The 25,763-nt window shown below is 40.7% G+C and overlaps 2 protein-coding genes across 7 annotated transcripts in view; one reads left to right on the top strand and one right to left on the bottom strand.

Annotated features, from left to right (window-relative positions):
• Ythdc1 (YTH N6-methyladenosine RNA binding protein C1) overlaps window positions 1-11,063 on the bottom strand; it is a 32,659-nt gene extending 21,596 nt beyond the window's left edge. For 3 of the 4 annotated variants that reach the window (XM_052735302.1, XM_052735303.1, XM_052735305.1), the window contains exons 1-2: window positions 10,688-11,063; window positions 6,052-6,087 (exon numbers count right to left, since the gene is read on the bottom strand). In XM_052735302.1, the coding sequence (XP_052591262.1) occupies window positions 6,052-6,087; window positions 10,688-10,715 (64 nt within the window). In that variant the 5' untranslated portion in view covers window positions 10,716-11,063. The remainder of the gene's footprint in view (window positions 1-6,051; window positions 6,088-10,687) is intronic. The other variant, XM_052735304.1, reaches the window with a different exon arrangement.
• Window positions 11,064-11,124: 61 nt separating this feature from the next.
• The window catches only part of LOC128108575 (transmembrane protease serine 11E), a 113,937-nt gene continuing 99,298 nt past the window's right edge, over window positions 11,125-25,763 (top strand). The window contains exons 1-2 of one of the 3 annotated variants that reach the window (XM_052735308.1): window positions 11,125-11,287; window positions 16,320-16,392. The gene's annotated coding sequence lies outside the window, so the exon portion shown is untranslated. Of the gene's footprint in view, window positions 11,288-16,146; window positions 16,393-25,763 lie in introns of all 3 variants that reach the window. The other 2 variants (XM_052735307.1, XM_052735309.1) reach the window with 2 other exon arrangements.

Genomic DNA, 25,763 nt, shown 5'->3' with positions numbered 1-25,763 from the left:
AGTTGGAGTATACAAAAATTCTTTGTACTACTTCTATAACTACTTTATTTATCTGAAATTATCATTAAAATAGTTTTAAGAATAAAAACTACTGAGACTAAGCAGAGGGTTCTCAAACTCCAGACCACACGGCTACACAACAAAATAAATGTTGTGCTACAAAACTCTAAGTATCTGCATCCTGCTAATAATAAAAGAGATTCACTTGTTCAGAAAAGCAACTCTATCTAGCTCACGGCAAATAATAAATCTTCTAGTATAAAAATATACTGCTGCTCCTCGCAGAGGAGCAGCGCTGACCCTGTTGGCAGAGGCATGGGTGAATTGGTCCAATAGTGTGAGAGTGGGATAGCTGGCCACACACCCGTCATCTGTCAGGTGGTGGTAAAAGAAAAGTGAAAGATGACCACCCCCTTTACCAGCTGCAGCCCTTGGGAGAGTGACTCTGCACTTTACCAGCTGCAGTCCTTGGGAGAGTGACTCTGCACCTCACTTAGACATAGAGCTGGCCCAGATGGTGTAGCTGTGGAAGAGCAGACCCTGAGGGCATGAAAACAGAACTGACCCTGTCCCTTGCTCATGACTGCAAGGGATGAACTAGCCTAGGGCAACACTGGAGAGCTCACCCTGGTAGTGAAGGTGGGGGAAAGCTGAGGGCTGACCAACCCTGCAACTACCCAGGCCCAAAACCGGGATTATGTGTAGCATCCACCCCATCTATGATCTGCAGGAGCACGTGAAGGACAGATCCAGGGCTGCAGGATCTCCAGGACACACAGGGCAACATCAGGCTATCCAAGAGGAGTCCCATTGAGGGCCCAGCATTGATAGTGCAGCAGAAAGCAGAGGCCTCGGACCAGATCAAGACTCTGCAATGAACACTTGCAAGTAAAGACATGGATAAAAGGGTTGACTGCCACTTACTGTGTCACACTACTTCCATGATGAGATTTTTTTCCTTTTTTTTTCTCAATTTTACTTTATTGTCTGTGGGGGAGGGGTTGCAAGGGCAGATACAAAGGGAAGGGAAATGAAAGGGATCAAGATTCATGATGTGAAAGACACAAAGGATAAAAAGAAAGTTAAAAACTACCTTTGAAAATTTACGATGGTAAGGAATTATACGGTCATAAAACCTGATGAAACAATTACAGTAAACAACAAAGCCCACTAGAAGCACAATGAGGTTAATAATTAGAGGAAAAGAATCAGGAATGAAGATACCTGTAACGGTTACCACAAGCAAGAAAAAGTGACGCAAAGTTAACACAGAAAACAAAAATGCTTCTTTCCATTTATGAAAAATTAGAAAAGTCAATCTGTTATCGGAATGATGACTGACTTCTGTGGGTGCTATGACTATTTATCTGTACTTCACCGCTTTTCTAAAATGAAGAAATGAGTCATATTTCTTCATTTACTATTAGTGAAAATCAATGTATATTGAATAAAAAGGAACATATAATCTAGATGTGTTTTCACATAAAGATCCTTCAAAGATCGGAATGGCAGTACCATCATTAGACTCTAAATTAATTTTTAAAAAATATATAAATGGATTAAGGGCTGGAGACATGATTCAGTGGTTAAGAGCATGTGCTGTTCTTGCAGAGGACCTGGGTTTGGTTTCCAGAACCCACAAGGTGGCTCACAATCATCCTTAGCTCCAGTTCCAGGGGATCCAACACCATCTTCTGCTTTGTGAGCATCATGCACACATGAGGTGCACAGACATAAAAACACTCATACATATAAATTTAAAAACCTAAACCAAAATTAAACAGCTTGTTAGAAATAATCCAAATTTGGAAGACGTTTAATAATTACCTACTCAAAAGTTCTTGTATTAGTTTAAAGTGGCATCAACTAGTTTTTAAAGGATGAAATATATTCATAGAAAATAGTGAAAAACTATAGGCAGATCAGTGAAAATAGGCAAATCTTTTCATGAAATAACCAATATCAATGAGAAATAACCCAAAAAAACCCAGCATCACACCTCATGTGCTAAATATAAAAACAAAAAATACATAAATTAATTTAAAATTTACACCTACATCGTAATTCCTTATAAAAAGCAATTTTACGGGGCTGGAGAGATGGCTCAGTGGTTAAGAGCACTGGCTGTTCTTCCAGAGGTCCTGAGTTCAATTCCCAGCAACCACATGGTGGCTCACAACCATCTGTAATGGGATCTGGTGCCCTCTTCTGGCATGCAGGCAGAACATTGTATACATAATAAATAAATCTTTTTAAAAAAAAAAAAAAAGCAATTTTACAGTGTAAAGTTTTTAACAATTTCAAATTTGGGTACTGACTGCTGTTTCAGAAAATGTCTACAAACTTTTCCATATTATCCAATGCCTACTTAACAAAACATCTTAGTGCTAACATGTTAGCACTTTCACTTATATGACCATATGAAATAAAGAAGGCATAAAGAATTAGAAGCTCAGGGCTAGAGGTGCCTAAGTGGCTAAAAGCACTCGTTCTTGCAGAGGACCAGTATTTGGTTCCCAGAACCCACAGGGCAGCTTACAACTATCCTTGACTCCAGTCCCAGGGTATCTGATGCCCTCTTCTGACCTCCACAGGCATTGGGCAGGCACACAGTACACAGATTTTCCACACAGGTAAAAATACTACTACACATAAAATAATCTTTAAAAACAAAACACAGAAGTCAGTGATTAAAGGCAGTGGTGGCCATGCCTTTAATCCCAGCACTTGGGAGGCAGAAGCAGGTAGATCTCTGTGAGTTCAAGGCCAGCCTGGTTTACAGAGCAAGTTTCCAAGGCTACCCATAGAAACCCTATCTCAAAAAAACAAAAAGAAAAAGAAAAGCTGACCAAAAGTGCTTATATAGTGTGAAGGTGGATATAAGTCTGGAGTTCAAGCTTTCAAAAGTCTACAATTAGATGGAGAACAAGACACAACAGGAATGTAAAATATTTTAAAAGTAGTATGAACTTCAAATTAATGTGCCCAAAGCCTTGGCTCTATATATCCAGCAACATTTAAAATTCACTTAATACAGAAAACTAATATTCCTCGATGAGTATAGTTTTATTAGTATTAAGTCTGTAACAAATAAGCTAAGTATACAGTCTTATCAAAAAGTTGGCAAATATGTAACCAAGAATTGTGGCTCACAAAGTCTATCTAACCCTTAATAAAATGTTTTACTATTCCCTGGTATAAATAACCACATTTTATCTTCCCTATCACTGAAACCACTAATATATTAATTGAAATAAGATGTACAGAAAACTAGGAGATGAAGAAATTCAGATTAGATAATTCTATGGTAACTATGAACCAGAAAATCAAGTCTTTCTGAGCTCTAATTTTTTCACTTCTAACCAGACATTACTAACAAACACACAATACAAATAAAAATTTAAAACATAATGTGATATGAAAGAGGATGGAGAGAGGGCTATGGGGAGCAATGAGGTAGGGAAGATACAAGGGGAGAAGAATATAATAAAACACACGGTGTTTGAAAATGTCATGCTATCTAATATTTTGCATGCCAATCAAAAAGAAACACAAATAATCATTGGGGAAAGGAGACTTAAACTCCTAATGAGTGTTTCAACCTATAAAACCTTTCCTTACCACAGTGAGATCTTAAACCTTGCCCATCTCAACCCTTTTTTTTTCTTTCTTTTTTTTTCCCTCGAGAAAGAATTTCTCTGTGTAGTCTTGGCTATCCTGGAACTCATATAGACCAGGCTGTCCTCAAATTTGCAGATTCACCTGCCTCTGCCTCTTGAGTGCTGGGATTAAAGGTGTACACCACCACTGCCCAGCCCACCTCAATCCTTTTATAGTGTAACATTTGGGGCTCTTATCATATTTATAATCTGGTTCAGAGCATAGAATCTATTCAATAAGAACATACATGTCCCAATTATCTGAAGATATTACCCTGAGACATGACACTGTAAGGTAATAACAATCATTTTTTCATTATTGCTCATGTTTCTGGGTCATCAACTGGGATCTCTCAGAAGTTTGGAGTCTGATGCTAGCTGAGGCCAAGGGTCTTAAGAATGGCTCAAATACTTTTGGCTAAAGAACAGGCTGAGAAGACCCAAAGTAACTAGGGCTTCTTGGTCTTTTTCTACAGTCACTCTCCTTTATGGCAGCTCCAGTGTGGGTTAGAGCTCTCAGTGTTATATCCCAACACAGAAAAGTGGGCAAAACCCAGCAACACCATCAGTATTTGATTTTGAGACAACTGATAAAAGCCCACCCAGGTTCGGGGAGAAGAAGCACACTTCTTCACTGCTGGGAGAAATATATGAGGGCAAGAGGTTTTTAAAACTAGTAAATAACCTTAATAGTAGGTATTATAAAATAATGTAAGCTCATTCCTCTGGTGAGTTCCTTCTTGGTTATAAAAAGTACACTTTGTATACATTTCATTTTTCAACTTAAAATGAATTAGTTATAAAGAAAGGAAACATTAAAAATGTCATGCTATTGCCCTTAAAGACAATAATCATCTCTGTCATTTGGGGATAAAAAAATAACTCTCTCCAATGAAATTAAAAAATAAAATATCTAGGGCTGGAGAGATGGCTCAGAGGTTAAGAGCACTGACTGATCTTCCTGAGGTTCTGAGTTCAATTCCCAGCAACCACATGGTATTTCACAACCATCTATGAGATCTGGTGTCCTCTTCTGGTGTGCAGGCAGAACACTGTATATATAATAAATAAATCTTTAAAAAATATATTAATTTTAGGACAACTTTCTTTAAATAAACTTTCCATCACACTTTGTCTTGATGTTTTTAATATTATACTAGAGCACTTTGAACTGTGGGTTTCAACCTGTTAACAATGTGAGGTGGTGAGATCTGACACCAGTAAAAAGTAATGCATAACAACCAAAAATTAACTCAGAATCAAAATGAATTTGAACCATTTATCACAGCACTTACTATATTACACCAAGAATTTACTGTACCTTGGTTTTGAACATACAACATGCATACTCTGCACTGTACCATCCCACAACACAAATGAACCGAGGTCTTTTAGTCTACACTCAAAAATTTATGGTCATATAGAAATATAACCGTTTTCTTGTAGAAAATGAAGATGTTTTTCTACAGTCACTTTTCAACATGTGACTATCCAATGCACCTTTAGATTGTATTAGAATATTTGACTTTTAGAACTGCTGTTTGACTTGATGATTTGCATATCACAACAATTAAGTGAAGCTTGCCTTGGGATTAGCAAAGGATTTCCAACAATGTCTGAAACCACTCTAAACATACTTCTGCAGTACAGATTTATGCAAAATGGAATTAAATATTCAACCACCTCTAGTATCACTCACTCAAGGTTTAATTCTTTATGTAAAACTAAAGAGATCATAGCTTTTCTCATTAGTATGCAAATTTGTTTTTGTCTTTAAAAGTGAAATTACATTATGATTATTATCCATAAATGTTTGACATATATTTATTTTGTATGTTTATATATCCAGGGCCACATAAGAATTCTTTGATCTAGGGGTCACTAATGATAAAAGTTTAAGAAGCCCTTTCTTACATACATACATGCATATATCATGTGTATAGTTACTTCATAGTAAGACCACAGCAACAGCCTCACCTAAGAACAGTTAACAGTAAAAGAAACAGATTGGTGAATACCAGCTTAAAAATTCTGTGGCCATACAATTCATGTACTGTAGAATCCTAATTTCTGTGGGATTAAAACAGTTTCCCTTGGATGTCTACATAGAAAACTAGACCTAAAATCATTTTAAAGCATCTGTTTCAAAATTAAACTATCATAAAATGTTATTTAAAAAGGTGAGCAGTGCAATTAAAATTAGCTCAACAAAATAATGATTTCATTCAATAGTATTTCTACTTAGAACTAAGGTTCAAACCCACTCAAAGGCAAAAGAGTCAACAGAAGAGTCACTGAATGCTTTGTTTTAAAAAGGGCTAAATATTTAACATAAAAACCCACTTGAAAAAAAAAAAAAGGACTATTCATCATTGGGGGCCCATATTCTCACCTGAAAACAACCAGCTGGAGCAGTCTTGGCAATCTTCTGTTGAAACAGAGAAGTAACATGTCAAGGCTTTGCATGAGGTGCTCTGGGTTTATGGTAATGAAACTATTAACTAATACTGTCTAAACACAGGCCATACTGGTATCTCTAAAGACAATACTGTTGCTTCTTGTGTTAGCAGTACTTTATCTGCCTTATCCTAGCATGAATATATGTTCGCAACTTAGTAATACTGCAGCAAGAGAACTTCAACTAAAGATTAATGCAGTTCAAATGGCAATGAGGCAGAGCTGAACTGAAGTTATGTCTGGGTTTATACAGTTGTTTATCAACAAGACTACATTCTGAGGGATGTGCAGCAATCCCTAGAAGGTTTTTGTAATCTTGTAAATAACTTGCCCTCATAGACTAAGTACACTATTAGGCAATATAATCCCGTGGGATCACACCATGCAAGCAATTCATTACTGACTCAAATATTGATGGAGGGTATATGACTATACATTGTAAAAGTATGGGACCAAGGACAATTCTAAGCAATCCCATTAGACTGACTGCTAACAAAAAAACCCAAGTATTGTTATCATATTCTGCAAATTTTCAACCACATTTGCAAACCCAAATTTTACTTAGGACAGTCTTACTTTTAAATGTTGCCTCAATTTAAAAAAAGAAAAAGAAACACAACGCTTTTTAAAAACCAAGTTAATGACTTCTCTGCAGAAAAATCTGCAAATGTTTTCTATTTACATTACCTTTCATATATGAAAATCACTGTTAGCCAAACCACTAGCAAATTGAGTTTGAGGTAAAAGTATGGATTTCTAGGTGTAGGAGGCAAAACAAAGTAAAAAACAAAACAAAACAAAAAACCCAAAAAACAGGAATCACTGTTCTTAGAGCCTTATTTTCATCTTTAATTCTGCTTCTTGTGGGGTTTTAGATAGAAGTAGGAGCAGGATTTTCAAAGTAGCCTAGCCTTAAATGGTTATGTTTTATAAGAAGAATTCTGAAATAAAATCCAAAGAATTTAAGTGACTTAACTAAAGTCTCAACTCTACATAAAAAAGTCATAAACCTTAACTTCAGAGAGACTGGGGTAGCAATCTTCGACCTGGGACACACAATTTGACAACATTAAATCTGTTAGTCAAAAAACACAAAACACTATTTATTTCAGGGTTCATCACCAGATCAAGAGTAAAAAAAAACTGAGATGTTAAATACACATTTTCAAACCCAGGTAAGGAAGTTCACTCATTTTTCTTCAACTCACTTTAACACAGTTTCAGTGAGGTAAATGTCCTGCAATCTCACCTTTTGTTATCATGCGAAGTACATTTACATCAGGATAATCCCTCAAATATATTTTAGTCATTAAAAACTACCATCCTTCTAAATGTATCTAAGTGTTTTGCCTACATTTATGTATGTGCACCATGAAGCCTGGTGGTGAAGGTCAGACATCAGATCCTGGAACTGAATGGAATTAAGGACAGTTGTAAGCTGGTATGTGGGTTCTTGGAAACTCAAAACTAGAGTCCTCCCAAGAGCTACCAAGTACACTTAGCTGCTGAGCCATTCTTCCAGCCTGCAAACTATCATTCTTCTAAATAATGTCCAGAGACTTGGAAAAACCTTCCAATCATATTTCCCACCCTCCATATCATCATTTGACACCTAAAGATAGTATCTTAATTTTCCACTTACTTCTACTACAGGTAAACCAAAACAAGAGCCAAAATGGGGAAGGGGTATATGTACCAAACTCAAATTGTTTTACAGAGCCCTTCTTCAGGTAACTAGTTCACAATACTGATGACCACAACATGTATACAAGAGTATGTATGTGTCTCTATGTACACAGTAGCTTGTATATATTTATGTGCATAACTAAAACTCAGCTCAGAACTTTATACTACTCATCCTCAGTTATTCATGAAGTTCAATCATGTAAATATTTAAGACATAGGGCAGTTACTTTAAGAGACACTTATAAACAAGACAAGCATATCCCTTGCCCCCTTGAAGCCTAGATCTAGAAATGTAGAAAGTTACTTACAAAAGTGAAAATTCATATACATTTTGGGTTAACTATTCTGTAGAAACTCAAATAAAATTCATGCAAAATGTTACTTTAACAGAAAAGATGTGCATTTCTTCATCCTACAGAAAAATGAAGAGCTGGGGATGTGGTTTAGTAGTAGAGTACTTATCTGACACACACAGGGCACTTTGTTTCCCAACATCATCAAAAAACCAAAACCCGAAACAAACAAACAAAAGAACCCACAAAATGGTCAACTCTGATGGTTCAACTTTACTGTGTGGACAAATCGTCAACCTGGTAATTTGTCCAAGTATAGAGGACTCATTGATGAATTATAGGAACTAATGTGTTTATTACAAAGCCCAAATAAATTAAGAATTCCTAAGACTCTCTTTAAAATTCGGCAGTGGTGGTGCACGCCTTTAATCCCAGCACTCGGGAGGCAGAGGCAGGCGGATCTCTGTGAGTTCGAGGCCAGCCTGGTCTCCAAAGCGAGTTCCAGGAAAGGCGCAAAGCTACACAGAGAAACCCTGTCTCAAAAAACCAAAAAAAAAAAAAAAAAAAAAAAAACATTCAATCTGTGACTAAGACACAGGAGTTGCAATTTTCTGCCAACTGAGACTTTTTAATTAAGAACTTCTAAAACGTAGAATTTATTAAAAGCTTAAGTTTTGACATGACTGAGGTTCTTATTTCTTATTAAATATATAACATATTTAACATTCTCAATTTTCCTTGTTAAAAATGTTACTTATTGATTCTAATTTTGCCTATAATTGACAGGTGTCTGACAATGGTCAAACTACACTGAACACTTCCAGTAGACTACTAGGTGTTTGTATAGAATAGATAATCTGGATTTTAACTGTAAAAAGAATCACTGGAGCCAGGAAATTTAAATAAATCATAGTTAGAAAAATTAAATTTTAAAAAACCATTTCCAATAATTCTAAACACTAGTGACAAGTGATACCACTACTCAACAATAGAGTGTTTGGACCTTATCTTCACTATTAAGTCCATTTCTAAAACTACATGATCATTACTTTTCTTCACTGTACATTAGTGTGTATTACTCATTTCTAAGTTATGTTCACTTTAAGAGACAATACATGGACAATGGAGTATTATTTTGCTTTTGTGTTTGGTTCACATTGCCTAACATAACAGGGCAGCCACTGGAAGTCATATACTTCGAAGTCATAAATCTTATCCTGACAACCAAGGTTTGAATGAATCTTTAAGTGTTGATAAAATGACCTTAAGATCTTTTTAAAACTGACTTTACTATAATAAAAAAACTGGCTTCCTTTATTCACTAACAGAATTCTTTGTTCACATTCCTTCAAGATGTCTCAGGAGCAATTCTGAGGTTGTTAGCTGAAGGACAGAAAATAAAAATGCAAATAGTAGATAAAGAATTACTTAAGCCTTTAATCCCAGCACTCAGGAAGCAGAGGCAGGTAGATCTCTGAGTTCAAGGCCAGTCTGGTCTACAGAGTCAGTTCCAGAACAACCAGCCGCTACACAGAAACCCTGTCTCAAAAACAAAACAAGCACTGCTTATGACAAAGGCATTATCATAAATATATTCTCACTCATTCCACTTCCAAAGCCCATCTTTATCCGAAAGCAATTTATTGAAGCATACCCTATTGACATAGATCAGAAAAACAGAAAGTTTAGTCCAACTTAATGAACAAATCTCCATCTCAAATTAATGAGCCACACAGAGACTTGAGAAACATAGGGCAGCAATTGTGGTTTATCTTCATTATACTATCACAAGACTGCCACGGTAGCCCCAGAGCTGAGAAATACCTCAAGGCAAAATCCAATCTAGACCACCCTCCAGCAAAGTACTGATCTGGAGCCTACACTGCCACCTGCGGTCTCAGGAAAGTCATTCTTTCAGAAGAAATGACATTTATCAACTTAAGTTCTTCCATTTTACCAAGTCTCTTATAACCTACACCTATGTATTCCTGGCTGTACCTTTTAGGAGTTATACACTGTATTTCTGGATTTGGGCTGTATGGGGGAGGGAGGGGCGTGTTATTGTTTCCTAGCATCTTCCTTTCTAAAGTGAGTGCCCGAGGAATTAAACAAGTATTTGCTTATCTAGGAGAGCGGTTAGAAGTTACTTACTGCTATTTCTCGAAATTAATAACCCACCCGTTATCATTTAAACGAGCCTCCTCACTAGTCTATCAACGCTAACTATGACATTACTTTCGAAAAAGTCAACCAGAAAGAGAGTTCAGAAAATACGCATTACAGCCGCATAATCCTACCAGGAAACAAGCCCGGGGGCAGGCAACTCCGAGCAGGCCCTCTCCCCCAACCGCTCCCGGGACGACTACACGGTTAAGTCCGGAGTGAAGTCCGGGCCGTAGCAAAGCCCTGGCCAAGGTGTTAGGCCCCATGGAGACGAGGACGCCAGCCCAGGCCAGGCCTCCCAGGGAGCGGGTCACTGCGCGACCGCCCGCCCGCCCGCCGCGAGGCCCTCCCCTCCAGCCCCGCCCGCAGGCCGCGGCTACTCGGTCCCCTCGCCCGCCGCCCACCGGGGTCCCCGTCCTCCGCTCTCACCTTTCTCCTCCCGGCTGTCGGCCGCCATGGCTGCCCTCCCGCTTCCGCCGCCGCCACTGCCGGGACGCGAGTCGCGCGGGCGCCGCAGCAGCCGCGGCCGCAGGCGCACGAGTCCGTCCGTCCGTCCGTCCGTCCGTCCGGCGGGCCGCGCGCTCCGGCCTGACCTGCGCCCCTCGGCTCCGACGCGCACCCTGCCGCCCGTCCTCTCTTCTCCTTTCCCGCCTTTCCCTCCGGCCTCGGGCGGCCTGGGCTTCAGGCTTCCTGTTGGGACGCAGCCACCACAGGGACGAGGGGGAGGGGAGAGAAACAGATGGCGACGGCGGGCGGCGCTAAAATGGAGCCTGCTTCCTGCCTGAAACAATCCCGCTCCCGAAATGCCTTGCGCTGTTTACGCTCCGTGCCTCTCGCGGAACGTCACAGGGGGAGGACGGAAGAAGCCGGACGTGAGGGGGCGTGGCCTCGGCACGTCGCCCCGCCCCGCGCAGCCTGGACGTCCAGGGAACCTCCCTCCTTCCAAGGGCGGAAGGGCACGTGATTTCTGGACTTGGCGGCCGTGCTTCCCACATCCGGGGGGTGTCGATTTCCCACCTGAAACGTTTGGTAGGCCTTGAATGATTAATGGGAGACAGAATCTGAGGCTGTTACGTAATGTTCTTTTATTTATTTAGTAATGTGTACTGTTTCTCCTTACATATTGTTTGTTCTAGGCCTAGATATTTAGAATATCTTCAGGATCTGTTCTCTGCCTTCAAGGCACTCTTGACTTCCTTGTGTGTGTTTCCTGGGGGCTTTCAAAGAAGTCTTCCATGAGATCAGAGTGTGCACTTCTCTCTAAAGTTTGACTGAACCACCTCGCACTTGGCTTAGCCCTGGCCACTTTCACTGGTCCTCAGCACACCTATCAAATGTGTGGATTTGTTGAAAAAAGTTACAGTAAGATTGTATTGCCCTAAGATTATGTTTGAGTCTTAAGAAAGTATCAGTATTTAAAGGAAAGGCAAATGTATAATAGCGTAGAACATTTAGTCATACCAGAAAGCTAAGGATCGGGAGTTAAAGTGGCTCGGTTGTCAACCTGGGATGTTTTGAGCAGCTGTAAAGATAAAGTTGCATTGGATGAAAGTTATAAAATATGCTTCAAGCCATGAAATCATTGTAGTTCAAGCAGTTCATTAAAACCCTTTGGATGGTGGTAGAAAACCAGCCAGTCATCTTTACCATTTTTTGTTTTGTTTCTTGAGAAAGGCACTTTCTCAAAAAGTCTATACTTGACTGTCCTGAATCCCATGACTCTCCTGCCTCTACCACACAAGTGCTAGCATATGCTAGCATGCTGTGGTTCATAACACTTATCCTGACTTTCCAATTCAAATTGTACCTCAGAGACACCAAATGAGTAGTTGGTAAAGCAAATGTCCCGTCGTCAAAGAACCAGACAAGTAAGACATCACCATTTTATAATCATTAATGAAATAAACATAATGTAGCTAGCTACATGTAATACATTACATATAGTAATTAAAATAACAAACTGGCTGTGGCGGTACGTGCCTTTAATCCCAGCACTCAGGAGCCAGAGCCTGGTTTACATAGTAAGTTCCAGGGTAGCCAGGGCTACAACAGGGAAACTCTGTCTTAAAAAAACACAAGTAGTTGTCGGGAGGTGGTGGCACACGCCTTTAATCCCACCATTCAGGCAGATCTCTGAGTTTGAGGCCAAACTGGTCTACAGAGCAAGATCCAGGACAGGCACCAAAACTACACAGAGAAACCCTGTCTCGGAAAACAAAACAAAACAAAACAAAAACCAACCAAGTAGTAGTAGCTGGACGGCAGTGGCACACACCTTTAATCCCAGCACTCGGGAGGCAGAGCCAGGTGGATCTCTGTGAGTTCCAGGCCAGCAAGATCTAGGACAGGCACCAAAACTACACAGAGAAACCCGGTCTTGAAAAAACAACAACAAAAAACCCCAAATAGTAGTAATAACAACAACAGTAGAAAGACATTTAAGTGCTAGGTGCCTCCTGGTATAACTACATCAATCTGTGGTGCCTGATTGTATTGTCAATTTGACTAGACTCAGAATTATCAAGAAGATTGGTGAGGCACACTTTGGTGTGTCTTTGAGGTATTGTATAACAGTTTCCTGAGGTTGAAACATTCCATCCTGCAGGGACACTCCTTAAGCAGGAAAGTAAACAACTCAAAATAACTTCATGAAGTCCCTGAAACTAACCAGATTCACTCGGCCCCCTCCTTGCCAGAGTAAGCAATAAAAACTGAGAATCCCTCTCAGACATATGTACTATATACATAATCATACAGATAAATGAGCTTTCGTGGGCACGAGATGAAAGGCTGTGATTTATTTGCATGTGAAATGTCTTCTATAGGCTCCTCTTTGGACATTTGATTCCCCAGCCTGTGGCCTTGGCAAGGCCATGGAGGCTTGAAAACATAGTACCTATCTGATGGAAATTGGTTACTAAGAGCAGGTCTCTATTTCCAGTCTAACTTTCTGTTTCTTGGTCTGCCAAAATGTGAAAAGCTGCCAGCACACATTCCCGCTTCCAGGGAGCTGCTCTTGTCGCATTCCTTCTGCATCATGATGGGCTGAAATCTGGCTGAAATGTGAGCCAAATAAGGCGTTCTTTCTCTCTACTATTTGAGAGATTTTGTTCACAACAATCCAAAAGTAACATCCAAGCTAGTCCTTCTTAGGCCGTTTTTTGCTGCCCTTTCCATTTTTACCATTCACGTTGGTAGCCTCCCAGCTGGCTCCTTTCTGCTGGACCCATAATGTCATGCCCAAAACCAGCAGAAAAGTCTGTGATCACAGCAGAAAAATTATGTGATCACAGCAGAAAAATGGTGTGATCACTTACTTTTCTCTCTGATATACAAGTAGTTGTAGATGTAACCAGCGGTCTTATTAAATAAGAAACACAGAGCCAATTCAGAGAAGAAAGCCAAGAGGTCAGAGATAAGAGCCTCACCCTTCCTGATTCAGGGATCCTCTCCAGCCAAGAGAGCTCTCCGGAAAAAAACCTACTTCCTGTGTGTCTGTCTTTAAAGTCTTCCTGTTCTGCCTTCTCATTGGTTGTAAACCCAAACATGTGACTGCCTCGTCACTGCCTGAATGTACCGCCCTCCAGGTCCTTAAAGGCGTGCGCCACCGCCGCCATGCACTTGCTATGGATCTAATAGCTCTGACCCCCAGACAACTTTATTTATTAACATACAATTAAAATCACATTTCAGTACAAGTAAAATACCACCACAAGTAGCTCCTTAGTTTTCAAGAAATAATTAAACCTTAAACAGACTTTGCACATGTTGATACCAAACTTTTTACTCTTATCTCCTACTTCAGTGATGTAGGTGAATTAAATTTCTCTCCCCATTGTTCTCTGTTCAACACACCTTATTGTTTTCTATATTTATAAATTTGCTCCAGATTTCTTCCTAGAATCCTATCTTTCCTGTTGTTATTGTCATCTCCACTAGCTAGCCTTTTCCTATGTCCTCACAGGTTTCTTTAAGATTATGTATATTAAGCCAGGAATGGTGACATGTGTCTTTAATACTAGCACTTGGAAGGCAGAGGCAGGTGGATCTCTACAAGTTCAAGGCCAACCTGCTATACAGATGAGTGCCAGAACAGCCAGGACTACACAAAGAAACCCTGAGTGAGTGCCAGGATAGCCAGGGTTGTTACACAGAGAAACCCTGTCTCAACACCCTCTCAAAAAAATTACGTGTCTCTATGTGTCTTCGTGTCTCTCTCTCTCTCTCTCTCTCTCTCTCTCTCTCTCTCTCTCTCTCTCTCTCTCTCTCTCTCTCCTCTCTCTCTCTCTCTGTAGGTTTCCTGGTTTCTATTACATGATATACACACACTCAGCAGAAACACCTAGTATTGTGTGTTCTTCTTTTAAGGTGTGTTTCATTAACAGTACGATAAGCAGGTATGAGAAAAATGGTAAAGCAGAAGTGCCAGTAGCCATGACAGAGGAACACTTGGTGGCAATTGAGCTTCAGGAGTTGGCCCACCAGGAAGCAAGGCACTAATAGGTGAATCTCCGGTAGGCAAGGCCCTGAGGGCTTCAGCTCCAGGATGCCTCTTGCTACTGCTGTGCCTTTGCATGTCTGCCGCTGCCATTTTTCTCTGGTATCTGGCATGGTGTGGATGGGTGTTGGGGAATCCCCACTGCCCTTAATGCAGTGTGATCATCTCATGGAAATATACCATTCTACTGGGCATTTTTACCTGTGGATTATTATGAAGATGATTTCCTCTTAAGCTGTGCTGTTTAACTGAAGCAGTGATTTTATACAATAACAGTTGTAGCTAGAAGTTTTCCCGTGTCCCAGCCTCCCGGTGGTCAGGACAAATCTCTCTCTCCTGCCTGTCCTGCAGCTTCTCAGTCCCAAGTAAACACACAGAGGCTTATATTATTTATGAACTGTATGACCTAATGGCACAGGCTTCTTGCTAGCTAGATCTTACATTTTAAATTAACCCATTTCTATAAATCGATACCTTGCCATGTGGCTCGTGGCTTACCAGTATCTTAACATCTTGCTTCCTCTGTGTCTGGCTGGTGACTCCTGACTCAGCCTTCTTGTTCCCAGAATCCTTCTCTCTGCATATCCCTCCTATACTATACTTCCTGCCTGGCTACTGGCCAATCAGTGTTTTATTTATCAACCAAATCAGAGTAACACACATTCACAGCATACAGAAGGACATCTCCAGCAAACAGTGTTAGTTTAAATAGAAATTTGATGATTAAGGGTTTCTAACAAATATAGTAAGGGATTATGATAGAGGTTAGTTTAGTGGGGAAATTAGTATAGGTAAAGGTAGGATATAGTGTTGCCCCCTGCCACTGAAAAAGCAGGGGTTGCAGAGGATAGAAAATAAGAACAAGGAAGTGTCATGCAGCTAAGACTTAGGGGTTTTATTTGAGGAGCCATATAGACTATGGTTTAGGTTAATAATTAAGGAAAACAGTTGAGTCTCAGGAGTTAGCTCAAGTTCTTTTTGATAAGGGGAAATGTGTTCACAGGTTTTGGTGTGCATCATAGCTAAAACAAAGCTTTAAGTAATGACTTCATGTAACTAGGAAACAAAGAATTGGATGGTTAGTTAAGGTAATTGGACTGGACTCTGAAATATGAAAAGTGAAACTAGTAACCTGTTTTTCTGGCAATTATAAAAACTATTGCCTATGTAAACGGTTATGGCTGAAAGGCTTCTGATCTGTGAGGAGTCTAAAAGATGAATGTTTAACTGAGTGTGGGTTCTTGGGGATGATTTGCTTTTCACCTGTAACATGTAAAATGCTTAATCATGTAAGGAAAATGGGAAACATGTTGTCTTTTGCTAGTATTCATTGTAGTCCTTACTTAAAAATAGAATCTAACGATATTGTAATTTTTATATTGGTTGAAAGATTTTGCTGGGGTATATAAGCTGCAAGGGAAAAACAAAGAGACGCAGAAGAAGGGAACCATCACGTAGAAGAACAGAACAGAAAGAGAAGAACAAGCAACACAAAGAATAATAAAATGAAGAACTAAGCTTTGGCTCTCAGAAAAGGCCTCATGTGTCTGTTTGTCTATCCAGTTATTCACCTACTCTGAATCTCCGCTTCAGTTTCTCTGACCTGCTGAAGGCTTGCCATTCATTAGTACCCTAGGTGAGATCCTGACATGTTGATGTGTGTGTGTGCGAGCATGCATGCGCGTGTGTATTTCTCTTTTTCACTGGCCCCAGAGAGTTAAGTTTTGTCCTGCTCATTGGCCCCAGAGAACTAAGTTTTACTCCCTCAGATAGAAAAGTCAATTGAGTGATTAGTCTGCTGACTCTGTGACTCCCCTTCAACTCGTGAACTGCTACAGACTGGTCCTTCCAGCAGCATGGGATGAATAAAAAAAAAAGGAATGCAGCCCAGGCATGGTGGCAACACCTTTGATCCCAGCACTCAGGAGGCAGAGGCAGGCAGATGTCTGTGAGTTCAAGGCCAACCTGACCTACAAAATGAGTTCCAGGACAGCAGTTACACAGAGAAACCCTGTCTCGAAAAAACAAAACAAAACAAACAGGAAAGAAAGAAAGAAAGAAAGAAAGAAAGAAAGAAAGAAAGAAAGAAAGAAAAGAAAAAAGAATGCAATTAACAGAAGTAAAGCACTGTTACTAACAAAAGTCATGGCAGAAGTAAATAAAAGCTAATACAAGGCAGAGTGGCACACACCTTTAACCCTAGTACTCAAAAGGCAGATAGGACCATCTCTGCGAATTCAAAACCAGCCTGGTATACATAGTGAATTCTAGCCTAGTCAGCACTACATAATGAGACCATAGTCTCAAAAAGAAATTGTTGCAATGATAGGTTAGTTTTTCCATTTTTCCTTCATTTTTGAGATTATAATTACGTTATTTCTCCCTTCTGTTTCCTCTCTCCACACCTCTCCTCACTCTTTCAAATTCATGTCTTTTTTCATTAATAGTTGTTACATGCATCTATCTATCTACTATCTATCTATCTATACACACACACACACACACACACACACACACACACACACACACACACACACACGTTTCCAAATAGAACCTTTGCCGTATGTGTAATGTTACTCATGCACATATTTTTGGAGCTAACTATTTAGTATTGGACAAACAAGTGGCGTGCTCTTCCCTGGAGAAGACTGTTTCCCCTGCTCTCAGTAGTCCTCAGTTGTCTATAGTTCTCTGTGCTCTGGGCTCTCTTGAGACCTCATGGACTTGCCCTGTTCACTTTGGCATGTCTAATAGTGTTGTCCTTGTTCAGTACATGTTTAGGCAGTGGTGTTGGTGAGAGTTTCTGGGTGTAGCTTCTGATATTACCAGGAGATACAATCTTACAGCGGACTCCCTGCTCCTCTGGCTCTTACAGTCTTCCCATCCCCTCTTCTTCCCCCATGTTCCCTGATGAGCCTTACCTGTGGGACTGTTTTCTAGCTGTATCCACTGGGACTGGTAGAGGTGAGAGGAGATGCCCACTTCCAAGACATGATTTCTGGGATTTCTACTCAGTCAACAAAACATTTGTGGTGCTTAGCTGAAGGCTATGAGGTGGATAGCAAGCTTGCTCACCATTGTGATAAAGAGCTGAACATGCTTCCTGACTATGATATTATCTTTTAGTTAATTGAATTTAATTTTAACAATTCAATGTTATATCTATGTTATTTGCATTAAAATTACACATACACACACACACACACACACACACACACACACACACACACTCAGTGTGCTGCCAGAAACCAATGCCTACTCTGTAGTCCCTTGCTCTCTTCTTCTCTCAGAGACTGTCTTCTGTAGCTACTTACATATATGGCTATCTAGACTGATACCCATCTTTCCAAATTTTCTGTCATCTCTGGTGAGCAACAATTGTATTGGCCAATCTCTATTGTCAAATTGATTGGATTGAGAAAAGCCCAAGTTACTAAAGTATATCTCTGGGTGCATTTGTGAAGTCATTTCTAGAAAGGATTAACTTAGGTGGGAAGGCATACTGTGAATGTGGGCAATACTACCTTATAGGCTAGGGGCCTGGATAGACTAAATAGGAAAATGAAAAGGCCATTATTATGACTGGATGAGTTTAGGGGCAGTTTCTGTAGTGTTGTGGTTATCATATTATCCTCACACTGGAAAGGTTCCCAGTTTGAAATTGGGCAGAAACAACAATATGCTGGGTGTAGTGGCGTCTTCCTTTAATCCCAGCACTTGGGAGTCAAAAGCAGGTGTATCTCTTTGAGTTCGAAGCCACTCTGGTCTACATAGTGAGTTCCAGGATAGCCAGGGCTACATAGTGATACCCTGTCTGGGGGCGGGGGCAGGCTGTGATGACCGGCCAAATTTATAATTCATGAACATTTGAAACTGCAACTGTTTACCCTTTAGCCATAACATAAAGTGAAGAGCAGATAGGATTGATCTTTGAAAGATGAAAAAATGCAGACATATAACAGGAAAATAGATACAAGGAAATAACATATCCTAGTTGTCTTACTTAAAGCATTCAAATTTTCCTGGGGCCTGGCTACATTCTGTATCTCTTAGAATTAGAGAGACAACCTCACCTTGTTATAAATATTTCCCCTTATGTTACAAACAACATGTTTTTTCTTCTTTATAAACCAAAAGAGAACCATGAAGCAAAAACTGAAGTACAAAAACTAGTATAATAGTAGTATAATACAAACTGAGAAATGTTCAGTTGATCTTCAGTTACAATGCCAATAAAGAATTCTGCACTGAGCTGGGCGGTGGTGGCACACGCCTTTAATCCCAGCACTTGGGAGGCAGAGCCAGGTGGATCTTTGTGAGTTCGAGGCCAGCCTGGTCTACAGAGCGAGATCCAGGAAAGGCACAAAGCTACACAGAGAAACCCTGTCTCGAAAAATCAAAAAAAAAAAAAAAAAAGAATTCTGCACTGTTGGGAGATAATGATTAGAATAAATATTTGAACACTTTTCTGACAAAACCCCAAAGTAAATAGAGCTACTGTTTTCCTACATCCTATTGTAATGTAGTTGTGGATTTACCTGCCCCTGTTATAAACAAGGGAAGCCAGAAATCAGATTATCTACTGTGTAGAGTCATTGTGCAAATTTAGCTACTATATATAGCATATGGCAAGGAACAGTAGTAAACAATCAAAAAATGGTGTCTGTGACAATAGTAACTACACTTACGTTCTTAATATTCTCCCAGTGTTTAGACACAAGAGGGTAAGTATGGTGATTTGAATGAGAATGGTTCCCATAAGCTCACAGGTTTGAATACTTGGCCTCTAGGCGTTGGTGGAACTGTTTGGGAAGGATTAGGAGATGGGGCCTAGTTAGAGGAAGTATGTCACTGCAAGTGGACTTTGAGATTTCAAAAGGCTTATGCCATTCTCAGTATGTCTGTCTCTCTCTGCCACCTGTGTTGTGGAAAATTTGATCACACTGTGTGAAAGATATGTCTGTCTTTCCTTGCCTGCCTAAGGCACCTTCTGATTGGTTTAGTAAAGAGCTGTAGCACGAATCTTAAAATTAATAAAATCAAACCTGAGCCAGGTCTTGGGGTGAACGCTGTAAGATCAGAGAGACAGAACAGGCCACAGCCACCTCACCTCGCCGGATCCTCAGCTGATCCTGTTTCCTCAGACTGGAGGCCTCTGAGTCCTCATCCAAATGGATCTCAGCTGAACTGCTGCTCCAAAGCCTGAAAGCTTAACCAGCCAAGTGCTTAACCAGCCAAATGCTTCTAGTTTCTGGTCCTCACGCCTTATATGTCTTTCTGTTTTTGCCATCACTCCCTGGGATTAAAGGCCCACTTCTTGAGATTAAAGGCGTGTGTCACCATGCCTGGCTGTTTCTAATGTGACCTTGAACTCACAGAGATCCAGAGGGATTTCTACCTCTGGAATGCTAGGATTAAAGGTATGAGTGCCACCATTTTCTAGCCTTTGTATCTAGTGGCTGTCTGTTCTCTGACCCCAGATAAATTTATTAGGGTGCACAATATTTTGGGGAACATAATACCACCACAAAATGCTGAAAGGCCAAGAGCTAGGCAGGAGAGGATAGGTGGGAATTCCGGGCAGAAATGGGAGCTCTGGAAAAGAATCTGGCATGAGAGACTCACCAGGGAGACGTATAGTATAGAGCAGCAGTAACAAGCCACATGGCAGAACACAGATTATTATAAATCAGTTAATTTTAAGTTATAAAAGCTAGATGGGAACGAGCCTAAGCTTACTACCCTGGACTTTCCTTTTAAACTTTATTAAAGTATCCTTTAACTTTCTTTCTGAATTGGTTCTTAAATTATTTTATTAATGAGACCAAGAACCCCAAGAGGGGACTCCAATTTCACTTGTAATATGGGCCCGCCCCACAAGTGTGACTCCCCAAATTTTCTAATAACAGTCCTTTCTTGGAATAACTGACCTTACCTTTTAAAAAAATGTTCTTTATTTATATAAAGCATTCAAATCTTCTCAACAGTCTCCAGTCACTTTCAACAAACTCTTCACTGTATTCACTTGACTAATTAACCATGTCCAACTATATTACATTACCTGTCAACCTCAAGTGCTCAACTGAGACAAAGCGAAGTGCTTAGAGCACTAACTGGGGAGAAAGGAAAGACCATCAGAGATACTTTTGGAGCTACAGCAGTGGCGGCTGTGTTGCTAGATTCCTGAGTACCTTTACATTTACCTTGAGGTTCAGAGGTGTTTCAGTTCCTTTTTAAAAGAGATCGGGGAGGTGGGAATACGGGGTGGGTTGGGGGCAAGGCTGGGGGGCGGGAAGAGGGAGGAGGGGGGATCTGTGGTTGGTATGTAAAATGAATAGAAAATTTCTTAATAATAATAAAGAGATTAGGACTAAGGGATTGGAGGAATTTGCACTCTGGGATATTACGTAGATAGTCAAAGTTCCTAGACTGGAAGACAAAATAAGTACGAGGAGGAAGTGGGGATGGGAAGCAGAGGCAGGAGAGCAGGAGAGAGAGATAGAGAGGGAAAGACTGTGCCTAGGGGAACAAGTGTGGAACTTGTCTGTCGTGAGTTCAGGGAATGAAAAACACCAGTCATAAATCTTGTAGATGGACTACAAGAAGAGAAAGGCTGGGATTTTATACCTCCAGGAACTAAAGCCTACAGTGGCAGTTATCTTAAAGATTAAGCCACCTCTTTTTAAGATACTGGCACCCTTATTTGACAGATTCCCGTCAACACTGAGAATTTTAGAGTGTATGTCACAGGAGTTCAGCCATCCCAGCACACTGAACATCTACAGACAATAAAGAAAGGCTCCAAGCTAATTAAGTCTAGAAAACAAAACAAAACAAAACAAAAGACAGACAAGTAACGTTACCATCCAGTGAAGAGATTTCTTTATTCTTTCATGGCTGTTAGTCATTTCCTAAAGCACAACCATTCCAACCATTAATACCCATTGCCAAATACTGTGCAATCAGTGTGACAGTGATCAACTCCCGCCCCCCTCCACCCCAGCTTTTACTGCCTCTGTGACCTAGAGCACAGCAGCACCATAGCAGTTATTACTTTTTAGGGGGCAGTTCAGAAATGGGATCAAAAGCTAGCTAGCCATATACTTAAACTACTGATATCAAACTAATTAGCCATTTAGTATCTCTCATACTAAAAAGTCATAACCTCCAGACTGATTCAGCAAAATAGAATTCTGTCCCTCAGATGCTCTGAGTCCGGGAAGGGCTGGTTTTGATCATTCTGGTCAGCTTTTATTTTGATCTCAGACATCCAAGTTTAAGCCTTGCAGGGAAAAGCTTCACATAAACATGTCCCAGGGTGGTCAGTTCTGGGATTGAGTGCTGGGATTAAAGGCGTGTGCCACCGCTGCCACCACCACCCAGCACACCAGTCTTTCTTCCTCCTCAGTGTCTTCCCCCTGTTCTGCTCTTCTGAATCTGTTCTCCTGTCTCTGTCCTTCTTTTGTTCAGGAGCTTTCTTGCATTTTTTTTTTTTTTTTTTTTTTTTTTGCTTGTGTATGCGTCTGGAGCTTTAGTGGTATAACAAACTGCTGGAACTCACTTCTATGGCCAACAGCACATCCCTGGCATTGAGAGTCTTGTAAATCCCCTTCATACAGAACGGAGACTTTGGAAATGGTGCTCAGGGGCCTCCTTGGAGATGTTGACACCATCCAGGAGCACCGCCTAGATAATCTTTGGGCTTGCGCAGATTTAAGTCCTCTCCACTATTGCTTCCCCTGGGGCCCAAGCCTCTTCTGCCTGAGGCCTCCTCGTCAGATAGCCCTGACCTTACCTTTCTTTGATATTCATGCATGTTCTTTTTCACAAAGGTATCCACAAATAGCTGTGATTAATTCTTTAGTCTTGTGTACTAGGAGGAGGAGGAAGAAGGAAGGAGGAGGAGGAAGAGGAAGAAACCAGCACAAAAGGAAAAACGGCTTCTACCTACTGAGCGGCACAAGACTGTTTCTTTTGCCATCAATTCTGAGTGCGAGGAAGTCAGTTGTTCCAAGAGAAAAAAAAAATCCAAGCTACCCTCTCATTTCCCTCCCCAAAATAGGTGGAACAATTGAAACCGTGAAGAATATAGAACTTAATATTTATGTGAAAGATTTGAACCATTCTTGGTTGCCTTTGAAAGCACGTAGAAACAATTCCTTTTAAGGAAAATTGGACAATATAAACAGAATCATGGTTAAGCCAATGTGGACATTATTTTTAAGATTCTGAGCCACTGTTTTTGCATCAGAAGATACATGCTCCTTGAGAAGAGAATAGCTACAGTATAAATAGCACTTGATAAGTTAGAAATCATTAAATTAAAAATTGAATCAATTAAAACTTGGAGTATTACCCGGGTGGTAGTGGTGCATGCCTTTAATTCTAGCACTTGGGGAGGCAGAGGCAGACAGATCTCTGAGTTCAAGATTAGCCTGGTCTACAGAGTGAGTTCCAGGACAACCAGGGTCAAACAGAGAAACCCTGTCTCCAAACAAACTTGGGTGTGTACTCTGTATCACTAATCATTCTATAGTGTGACTTTTGAACCGATATGCCATAGTGTGTGGTATAGGTAGTATACTGGGTATGGTACAGTGGCAGGCCATTCTTTGAACAGAAATAGAGATATATTAGTGGGTTATTGGCTGTCTGACAAATTATTTGGAATTGTCCCAGCCGCTGTGTAATCTTCTAGAAAGAACCTCTGCTTCCCAGAATCACCGTAGGCAGTGTTATTTATTAAGCAGTGCTGTTTACCGTGCAAGAAAAGCCAGGAGGTACAAGAATACCCACTATAAGAGTTTATTAGGGGAAGGGGAACAGAAGGGATATGCTTAGGCCTATGCGAATGATCGAACAGGAAGAGGGGGGAGGGGTATGTGGGACTCACTTTTATAGATTCCCCTCCGCACATGCACATAGGGGCTTATGTAGCTACACCACGCATGTGCATAGATTACATGATCATGCAGCGCACAGATTACATAGGACATAAGGCCCTGGGATGACTAAGCATTTTGCCAGCGCATGCGCAGTCATGGGGGAATGGCTAGGAGTTCTAACAGGTGGTCCAAGAATCAAGAGACCAAATTGCCCAGGCAAACCATCAAACTAGAGGCTAATGTACATTAATGTACATTAAAAAAGTACTACACAGAGCTACACAGAGAAACTGTGGGGAGAAAGGGTGAGAAATGGGAGGGAAGGGTGAGGGAGAAAGAGAAACAGGCAGGCTTAAAATTTAATAAAATCAGAAGTTTGCTTCACAACATCAAACAGCACCACCTCCGGCATCTGATTGGTGAAGGCAACCCTAACCTCGAGCGCATCTGGGAAATGTAGTTTTTAACTTTACCCCCTCCAAAGCCAGGAAAACAGAGTGGGTTGTAAACCTGATAAGGTGGCTCCTTCCTATAATTCCAGCTCTGAGGAGACCCATCCTGCAGAATTATTGGCAATGCAAGGCCAGCTTGGTTTACAAAATCAGACTCTGTCTCAAATCAATCAATCATTCTTAAATCCTGATTTTTTTTTTTTAAGTGGATTGTATTGAAAAACAGAGTAACATATTTTGTCATCTAGCCATTATTTGAATTCTGGAGTTTCAGGATTTTACACATTTTTCTGTCATAATACAATAGATTGTTGAGTGAAACATTTCAAGCTATTTTTTTTATAACAATTGCAACATTGTCTTCTTGAAAACACCTTTAAATTTATTCTCCATCCATCCACCTCCTTTCCATACTGTCCGTCGTGATTGCCACAGTTGTTAGGATTTTCAGAAGAGAGAATTGCATCCTTAAAACACGTTGAAGCCAGGTGATGGCGGTGCACGAATTTAGTCCCAGCACTCGGGAGACAGAGGCAGATGGATCTCTGTGATTTCCAGGCCAGCCTGATCTACAGAGTGAGATCCAGGACAGCCAGGGCTACACAGAGAAACCCTGTCTCAGGAAAAAACAACCACCACCAAACCAACCAAAAAGGAAACTTTTGGGAGGCCTGTGAGATGGCTCAGCTGTAAAGACACTTGCTACCAAGCCTGACCGCCTGAGGTGGATCTATAGAACCCACATGCTAGAAGGAAAGGTCAAGTTGCTCTCTGACATGCACATGCAGTACACAGCCACCCCCTTTTGCTAGTGAGGTGAACATTTTAATTCTCACCACCAGTGATCAATGATTAAATCTTAAGCCTGCCTATTTCTCTTTCTCCCTCACCCTCCCCTCCCATTTCTCACCCTTTCCTCCCCACAGTTTCTCTGTGTACCTCTGTGTGTCCTGGAACTCACTATATAGACCAAACTGGCCTTGAACTCACAGAGAGATCCACCTGACTCTGCGTCCAGAGTGTGGGATAAAAAGCATGACACTAAGCCCAGCTCATTCATTGTTAAAGCTAAGGATTTTTTGTTTGTTTTATTATGTTTTGGAGACAGTGTAGCCCTGGCTGTCTTCTAGTTGGCTATGCAGCCAAGGATACATCTCAAGATCTCATGATCTTCTTGCCTCTACCCCAGTGTGCCATACATTTGGGTGTTGGGTCACCACCCCTAATTTATGTAGTGCTGAGAAAGAACCCAGGCCTTTGTGCATACTATCCAAGTCCTCTACCAGCTGAGCCACATCTTCAGCCTCTGCCTATTTCTCAGTATTTCTTAGCAGTTTGTTTATAGTTTATCTAATATGGTAGAAAACAACAGGCTTATTTCATTCATGTATATCATTATTAGTGAAGTAGGACAGCACTAACATTTAGAGACCCCTTGGTGTAGCCCTGAGTTCATAGGCAGTGTTTCTTTTTAGGTATTTCAAGCAAATATGTAGTATGAATTTCTAAAAGGTCTTATTAATAAAAATAAACCCGGAGCCAGGTTTTAGGGTGAACGCTGAAAGATCAGACAAATGGAACAGGCCACATCCAACCTCACCTCACCAATCCCTCAGCTGATCTTGTTTCCTCAGACTGAAAGTCCTGATCTGAATGGATCTCAGCTGTAC

The sequence above is a fragment of the Peromyscus californicus genome, unplaced genomic scaffold (assembly GCF_007827085.1).
Source record: "Peromyscus californicus insignis strain IS unplaced genomic scaffold, ASM782708v3 Scaffold_13__1_contigs__length_99412109, whole genome shotgun sequence".
Taxonomy (NCBI): domain Eukaryota; kingdom Metazoa; phylum Chordata; class Mammalia; order Rodentia; family Cricetidae; genus Peromyscus; species Peromyscus californicus.
This window is presented reverse-complemented; position numbering and strand designations above follow the sequence as displayed.